Raw genomic sequence first — 8,951 nt, 5'->3', positions numbered from 1 at the left:
TATACATGTATTGGTAACTAAACTAATGAAATAGTTTATATAAATTTGAGTGGTACTTGATCCAGTTATCAAAACTAATATTTATTAACATATGCAGACAAAAAGATGACCTATTTACAAAGGTTCAAAAAAAATTGCATCATGTAATTTATAACATAATAAGCATAATGTACAAAGTTTCATGCAGAATTTTAAATGAATAGTTATTCTGTGAGATAATTTTCTTTTGGAAATTGTATATATATAATAAATAACACAATGAATGACTCAAAGATAGGAACTTGTTTATTATTGAAAGTGCACATTACAATTGCAAAGTAGTCAAAATAAATAGGGAACACAACTAATACCGATTCAACCACAACACTCAACTAATATCAACCACAACCGGGTAAGCCCTTATTTAAAATTCAAAGTTACTTAAACAAATAAAACGTGCATGTGATCAAGTTTTATGTCAGACATTGATTGAATCATTCTTAAATAAGAACACCATGGTATAATCATGCAATGATGATTATTCAGTTAGCTTCATAAGCATGGATACTGGTTCATACATGACTTCCTCCACGGTATCAAGAAGGTTATTTCCAGTGAATCCATCGTCTGTTGCATAAAAAAAGGCATTCGCAAGACTCGTTTTCCAAAATACATCTTTGCAAGCTTTTGGAACACTACTTTCCTTTGTTTCTAGAACTAATTGCATTAGCTTTTTCTCCAGATTATCGATCCACGTCTTAATCTCTACTACGATATCTTCTTCCGTAGTCCCACTCTTTCCATAATTCTTGTGCAATGTCACAACATTGAGTTTGTCATCTTTTAATTCTCTCTACATAAACATAACCCATTAGTAGTAGCATTTTCGACATCATTAAAAGTTTACGACGTAAAAACATCTACCTTGTAGCTTCTGATGTCATTAAGAAGTCGGCCGTGAGTGCTCATTACCTCATATAAGTTGTGATATTCAGAGCTTTGAACAATTTCCTCTGAAAGTTTTGGACCAATAAAGTAAAGAGAAGAAAGTACGAATGTGCCTAACGCGAAAGATACATAACCATTTTCTAGGTACTCGTTCATTGTTGGATCAACACTATCTCTAGCCCATTTAGCTTCGGTTAACATACTATACAACACTTCCAACCACTACAAAAAGAAAAAAACATATCAATAATGAACACCGATATAACACTGTCTAAAAAATAAGCGATGTATAGAAGGCTAGATTATGGGTTGAAGGATTTTATCCTACACATTGAATAACATGACTTGTTACGTCTCGTTCTTGCCATTTATAAGCCGTGTCTCCTATCCAAGACACAACATCTTTTATTGCCAAAAACAGAATGCGAACTTCCTTTGAACAGCAATCAGTGTCGACATTTACATTCCATCTAAAGATGATAAGAGCAACCCTTAGGAACCTCAAATAAGAGTCTCATATATAAATATATAATTAATCATAGATAATGTACTTTTTAACACACTGAATTATGTTCACCAAGTCATCCATAGATCCTTCAACATCAAAAAAGTCATCCAAGACGACGACAAGGAAGCTAGCTTTTGAAAACGTAATACGAGCATCTGATAGTTCAGGAGAAGAAAAAACTGAAGAAGCAGAGAAGTAACAGTAGCCCATCCTCTGCCTAGAATTAATCTTGTCCAATTTATTCTCTACCACCCATCTACCAACACAAATAGTGTATCGTACAAATACAAATTAACATTAACACTAGCAGCACCCAAAATACTTTAAAAAGTATATAATATAAAATTATTGGTAATTTAGGTATGTTTTTAAGTTGGGCCATTAATTTTAAAAAATTGAATCCATTTACTTAAGCCTTTGGTGATCAGTTAAAACAAAAATACTCCAGGCACAATTACCTATAATGTGATACTTAGCCAAGTTAACTAACAAAGGTTTATGCCCAGTAGTCCACACTCCACACTCCACATTCCACGATACGTTTAATCCAGATTAAGCCCAAGTTAGAATTTAAAAAGTCGTCACATCAAGGATTAACGTTGAATGATTTGCGATCGCATCTTTATAGTAAACATATAGGGTAAAGATACTGTACGCTAATGCCTTAACGTAGATAGGTGCGCGAGACGCTCTAAGGAAAAAACAAAGGCAAAAGTACTAAAGGCTCAAAAAACGCTTAGCCAAAAACCTAAAACGCTAAAAAAACGCTCCAAAACGGTTTTCGTGAAAAAAGTGAAAAATTGATCGATTAACCATTCAAAACTGTTTTTTCGGTGAACCAATGATTATTAATTGGATATGCATCGACGATTCATAGATGTTTGGATGTGATTTCATGGGTCGATTTCGTGAAAAATTGATTCGCGTACCTATTGTACGTTAAAGTATTATTGTATTGGATGTTTTTCCATTATGGGTCGTTTTTCAATCACGTCTTTATTGTAATTATATATAATGGTCTTTTTTTCCAGTACTCGTTTAAGGCATCTAAAATATCGGTTACGACCCTTACCGGCAGTGTTTTAAAAACCGGTTCAAACTGGCCGGTTCAACCGGTTAAACCGGATTTCGCACAGTAGGCCGGTATTTTGAGTTCGGTATTTTTAACCGTTACTAAAACATCGTACTGGCGGTTTTTGTCTAAAATACCGGTTTTTACCGGCAAACCAGTTTTAAGCCCGAGAATTTTTTGATATTTGCGGCCCAAATATTTTCAAAATTACTTTCAAAAGGGGGTTGCGGCGCAACTTGTTGCCCGTTTTCCTGCCACTTTATTGTAATCGCTTTGTAGTACCTAACAATTAACATTCAAACGTGTAAACTTTAGGACTATATTTTTCAAATTGAGTGTTTTTGCATTATTATTTTTAAAATGGATTAACTTTTGTATTATTTTTTGTTATATGAATCATTTAGTTTTAGGTTATTTTTGGATTGAAGTTACATTTATAGGAAATTATAAGGTAAACTATTCAACCGTTTGAACCTCCCGGTATAACCCGGTTCACCTGGTTATACCGTTTTTTAGCCCAATTCGGTACAAATAAAATACCGGTTTTTAAAACATTGCATACTGGTAGTTGTAGTTTCTGGGTTGGAGACAGATAAGTTACCTTTCAAGAACTTTAAGTTCTCCACGATAAATAGACTGACATGCATTATAATCCTCGACTGCCAACCTTATGTAATCCTTGTTGCTAATATTTGGTGAACTGACATACACATAGAAAAAAATTTTATAATGGAAAATAAGATAGGAGTGAAATGGTTTTTAAGAGAGAAAAAAGTTAGTGATGATTTGTAGGAGATCTGTCATTTGAAATGATGTATGTCAAATTAAATATAAACCTTGTCAGTTCTTGTCTGGTGAGTTGAACAATAATATGGTGTTCCGTCATTTGAAATGGCTGATCTGACACATTTTTGGTGTGTTCCACCATTTGAAATGACGGATATCTGTTTCTTGACCTGCCAGTTTGACTCGCGGTTCACCATTTCGAAACTAGCTTCACCTGTATATGTCAAAAGGTATTTTGACATATCGACATCCGCCATTTAAAATGACAAGTGTGAACAGTGTTACTGCCATATATGACTTTGATACACTTAGTCTCATTTTTTGTTTTATATGTTTTTTTATTTTATTTTACTTTTTAAAAAAGACTTTATTTATAAAATATTAATATTAATTACTAAATATAATTTGAGTTATTAAAAAGACTAATATGTTTTTACTTTTATTATTAAAAATTATAATAATTAGTATTATTAGTTACTATTAATTAGTACGTTAATATTACTTTTATTAATAAATAATAAGTATAAAAACTTAGTTAAGCCATTTGTTTTGTTTTTTTTATAATATAGAGTTCTATTATTTGAAATGGCAAGTATCGTCTGACGTCCGTCATTTCAATTGACAATTGTGAACAGTGATCTACTATCAAATCTGATCCATATTTGACAACCCATGCTATTGAATATGTGAAATAGATATTCTTGTTAATTTTTAAATATTCATTTTTTATATTAAATTCTGTTAATTTTTTTATCTTTTATTTTAATTTTTAAAACAACTAATAATAATTATAACAATCCTCTAAATGTATTTATTAATACGTGAATAGTTGTCGTCATACTATTATAAAACGACAAATTCCCGAGTTGCCAATCAGTCAGAATTGCTAGTACATAGCCAATTTTCATACTATTCACACTTGTCATTTGAAAGACGGATGTTAAGAAGACACATCAAACATACCATTTCAAATGGCAGATGTCTATATGTCAAAATACCTTTTGACATATACGGGTAAGCTAGTTTATGAATGGTGAACCACCTATGAAACTAGCGAGTTAGAGAAACAGACACCCGCCATTTCAAATGGCAGAACACACAAAAAATGTGTCAGATTCGTCATTTCAAATGACGGAACACCATATTATTGTCCAACTCATTAGACAAGAACTGACAATGTCTATATTTAATTTGACATCCGTCATTTCAAATGACGGATCTCCTGCAAGCATCACCAACATTTCTCTATCCTAGAAACCATTTCACTCCTATCTAATTTTCCATTTTAAAAAAAAATTTCCATGCACATATAGAGAGTATTGTATTCAGAACTATTTAGTACAATAATCTAAAATCGGTCAAGTGAATTTTGCGTAAAACCTACAATCTAAAACTCACCAATATGTAGATTTCGACGTTCTTGTGTCATCTACAATGTAATTTTGTATATTTCTTCTAGCGAAGACGCGTTCTAAAGTGGCATAGAAAGGGAACTTAAATGCATTGTCCACCTGAGTTATTTAATAATCAATTTACAAATATTAAGTTAGACATGAAGTGAGCATGGGTGGCTGAAAATTACAAAATTAATAAGATGAAGTGAGCATGGGTGACATGAAGTATTTGAAGTTGTTTTGTTAGTGAAAAGAGAAACAACAAATATTATACTTAAGAAGGAGACACTACCTGTTTGTAGATGTATTTAGAGTGAGTGTTTTGAGCAGTGGATATTTCCCTTTTAAGAAACTCAGCTGACAACAAGTTTAATTCTCCAAAACCCAATTCATCTTGGTATATAATCTGTGATGCCTGATAAGCTTCTAGGGCTGCATATATGTCTTCAAAAGGCTCTTCATGTGGACTCGTGTATGACCCATGTTGGATAATTTCAGCCAACGGATCTACACCATAAGGCAAGTGATGAAACTATAAGGATAGCAACATATATAGGTACATGAGTTACCTTTATTTGTGATTGTGAAATATACCTGATGATATTTGATAACCATTTGTCCTTAATACCCGAAAGGCGAGTGCACAGGTCCCAGCATTCATGAATATTTGCCCGTCCCTCTGCATCCAAGAACTGGTTTTGTGGCTATTGTTAGATTTCCAACCAATAAAATTCAAGACTTTTCCATGTGGTTAATGTAGTAGTTGAGAAAATTGATAACGATTGTGTTGAATGCTTTCAGAATGTTTTTAGTTATCAAAGATTAACACACTTAATTTAACCATATTGAGCGTTAACTACCTGTATGCTTCGTCTAAAACAGTTTTAATTTCCATCATGAAATGTCGTGAGACTCCCAATCTTTCAAGTTGATCAACCATGTAAAGCCGGACATATAAATCAGGGTAAACTGTCGGGACTATAATCCACCACAAGTAGTTAAATTAATGAAAGATATGGATGATAAATATATATTGATGACGTACCTGCATTACCAAACTTATCCAAAAGTGAAGTTAGATAATCTAGACAACCGGCATTATGATGATGAATAAGTGCAGCCGCTGATGATGAAGGCGAGTTCAGAATCGAACCATTCTTCATCTGGTATTTCATCACTATCTTCCAGTCATAAAAACTGCCGAGTCCTTCTGAAATATATGGCAAGTATGCTGCCCTCTCTTTTGAAAGACATCTACGTACGTGTAAATGAATACATATAAGAGGGGCTTTGTACTATATTTGTTAACAAATAAAAGTGATTCATGCACGTGAGTTGCATCCATGAAGGCTATTTTATTTATCTTGTTATGTTATGTTTATTTAAAAATTATAATAAAAGTTTGTTAGGGTTTAGGAGCCATTTAAGAGTCCTAGTCCTAGTCTTTTGAAGCCTTTGAAGGCTTTCGTCGGAAAGTGTACGACAAACACAAAGACCACCTCCACTGTAAGATAACACCATTAAAAACCGAAATGACATCACGAAATGGGGTGGCTGCAACAACTGATCTCACGACGAGGACCTTTTCTCCAGAACATCATCGCTAGACTTCCGACAACATCTTTACGGCGTCTGCGGAGGAGGAAAATGGTTGTTGTCGGAAATCGATGAAGGTATAGAAAGGGCGGTGGTGATTCTTATCTTTATGCCCTTTGAAATCGAGGGGAATAGGAATCAAGAACCATAAGAGACGTGTGGATTGTTAAGAAATGAAGATAAGATTTGAGTAAGCATTAAAGAGTTTTTTTGAATACTAAATTTGAATTGTGTCGTTTTGGTACACATTCCGATAGAATGAAGGCTTTGGATCCATTTGGGCATCGATTCAGTTACGAATTAGTGGTTTGAAAAAAAACCTAAGAGAAGAAGCTGATGAAGTTCCTTTCAAAACTGAGGTCTGATTGATTTTTAGGTGGAGCACCATATGTGGTTGTGAAATTAGGGTTTCGGAAGAAGAAAGGGGAAGAGAGTAGGTGGTGGGTCCCACAATAAATATTCATATTTATAAACTAAATATTACAAAATGTTAATATTTAGTGGGTGGAAGATGCAGGTTGAGTGCTACTTTGTCAGGAAGACTAAGATATAGTGTTGGATGATGAAAAACCAGGAAAGATGTCTCAAACAGAATGAAAAAAGTTAGACATGAAGAATAGGACTATGTGGTTGTCGAATGATGTGACGTTTAACATAATGAAGGAAACCACATCGCATAGTATGATGCAGGCACTATCAAACATGTAAGAAAAGACCTCAACAACGAATAAGGTCCATTAATTTGATCCAAGATCTAGTGATGAGAAGAATGAGAGAGGCTGGGTAAGTTATAGCTCATATCAACAATATTAACTCGATCTTGTCCCGCTTAGTATCAGTTGACATTAGAAAAAAATAAAAGAAGAAATGCATACCTCATGAGCTCCAATTCTCTTCCATGTAGCATAAGACTCAGATCTTCTTGTTTTAGGGGGAGCTTTATGTTCAAATTTACAGCATACTCAAGCATATGAGGAAATATAATGTCGAAACCAATTGGAGACGGTTGATTCTTGTCATTAGCCGAAGCCATATTTGACTCGATAAAACATAGACCTACAACATGAGTTGATTGTTTAAATAGATAATAAAAACAAATGACAAACAAGAATGAGAAAGCATACCCTACCCTTCTTAATTTGGTGTTCTCCAACATTCCATTTCCTCAATGCAACAATAGATGCTAACGTTGAAGAAAGAGTGTCCTTAAGTAATGGGGATGGTGGATTGTGATCAATAAGCCCCCATGAACCATCATTAAGCTGATTATCCATTAACCAGTTTAGGCACTCAGGGAAACAAGGAGACTTGGGAGAGTTTGGAGAAGGGACCATGGCAACCCACGCCGTGTCATATGATGAAACGGAAAGTTCGACGTTGCTGAACAGTTTACGAATTCGTTCTTTGGTCATATCCATAACAATGTGATTGTGTTTTCTAGACTGTGAAGCAGCTGCTAAAGTAAAAACAAAGAAAAAACAGTGATTAAGAATTTAAGATGTGAATTAGAAATGCTAATCTATGCCTAAAACTTTTCCAAAATTTTTAACTTTTTAACAAAATAACCCATCCAACCTTTAACAAAACCAACTATAAATAACTGATTGAAGACTTCACATGCGATTTTAATTAGAAAGTCAATATTATAGTCACATACATGTTTCTTAGCGACAATAATTTCATTACAAAAGTTAAAATCACGTATATTAGAGAGATAGAGTGAGCTTTACTTGATAGAAAATCATTCTATATATAATGATTTTTTGTTTTTCTGATGAAAATAGAAAAATATCCAAAGTTAAATCCTAAAAGCGACATGGAGGCCCCAAGCTACATTATTTCTTTTATAATCGACCCACCCTGCTAGAAGCAATGCAAGTTTGGGATGCACATACATACATACATACATACATACTATTGAAATTCAAGTTTGATTTACTTAATATTTGTATGCTTTATACTTTTCTTGATATTATCGACTTACAGATAGATTGGGATATTAATATTGGTTTAGGATTGGTTATTGTTTTCAGCATATATATATCGTAGCTTGTAAACATATATATTTTGATTGAAAAATAAAGAAATGATTCCTTCTCTGATATTAATATATTTTTCATGGTATCAGATGGGGTTTTTTTTCTCATAAACCCCAATTTACTCAAGAACTCCCAGTCATGGCAGACGAGGCTTATAGCCTCGCTTCAGAAGACAAACAAAAGAGATCAGTTGATTCCGCTAAGAGATCGCGTAAGGAATATGTTGTATTTCAGACCGGTTTCCAAGGGAAACGAGATCACAATTCTAGCCAACAAAAACAGAAGAAGGGAAGCGAACCGCTGAGAATGAGATATGTTTGCATTGTGGAAAATCTGGTCACAACCAGGTTTCTTGTTTCGAAACGGCAAGTGAAAGTCTGGGCGCATCAATGCTGATCAAGGCACCACAATTGGAGGATTAAGCGAGGATCATATCAAACCTTGCTTAAACACTTCACCGAAGTAAAGGCAAACCCACGAGCTGATGACAAGCCTAAGGCTAATATGGCCATGACAGGTAAGTCGCAACAACTTAACGAGTGGATTATAGTCAGATTCTGGATCAGCGGAGCACATAGTTCACACGCTAAGTTCACTAGAAAATTACACCGAAGGCACATATGAGTCAC

At 34.0% G+C, this 8,951-nt stretch overlaps 1 protein-coding gene across 1 annotated transcript; it reads right to left on the bottom strand.

Moving 5' to 3' along the window:
* Window positions 1-249: 249 nt before the first annotated feature.
* LOC143606444 (ent-kaurene synthase 2, chloroplastic-like) lies at window positions 250-7,935 on the bottom strand. Its single transcript, XM_077082214.1, has 12 exons — window positions 7,413-7,935; window positions 7,159-7,339; window positions 5,733-5,941; window positions 5,548-5,665; window positions 5,282-5,379; window positions 4,980-5,194; window positions 4,692-4,804; window positions 3,109-3,207; window positions 1,479-1,691; window positions 1,256-1,397; window positions 904-1,149; window positions 250-832 (listed from the first exon to the last, which is right to left on the bottom strand). Exons 1-12 carry the CDS (start codon window positions 7,699-7,701, stop codon window positions 518-520), a joined length of 2,238 nt encoding a protein of 745 aa, XP_076938329.1. The 5' UTR covers window positions 7,702-7,935; the 3' UTR covers window positions 250-517.
* Window positions 7,936-8,951: the final 1,016 nt, after the last annotated feature.

Source organism: Bidens hawaiensis, unplaced genomic scaffold (genome assembly GCF_021521415.1).
Source record: "Bidens hawaiensis isolate Kalapana, Puna unplaced genomic scaffold, B.hawaiensis_p1.1 tig00074842_1, whole genome shotgun sequence".
NCBI classification, from domain to species: Eukaryota; Viridiplantae; Streptophyta; class Magnoliopsida; order Asterales; family Asteraceae; genus Bidens; species Bidens hawaiensis.
This window is presented reverse-complemented; position numbering and strand designations above follow the sequence as displayed.

Coding starts and splice junctions, on each gene's coding strand:
- LOC143606444 (XM_077082214.1), bottom strand. CDS start 7,701: ATGGATATGACCAAAGAACGAATTCGTAAACTGTTCAGCAACGTCGAA. Junction 7,340..7,412: donor AGAACACCAAATTAAGAAGG/GTAGGGTATGCT, acceptor CTCATGTTGTAG/GTCTATGTTTTATCGAGTCA. Junction 1,150..1,255: donor CAAGTCATGTTATTCAATGT/GTAGGATAAAAT, acceptor TTCTTTTTGTAG/TGGTTGGAAGTGTTGTATAG.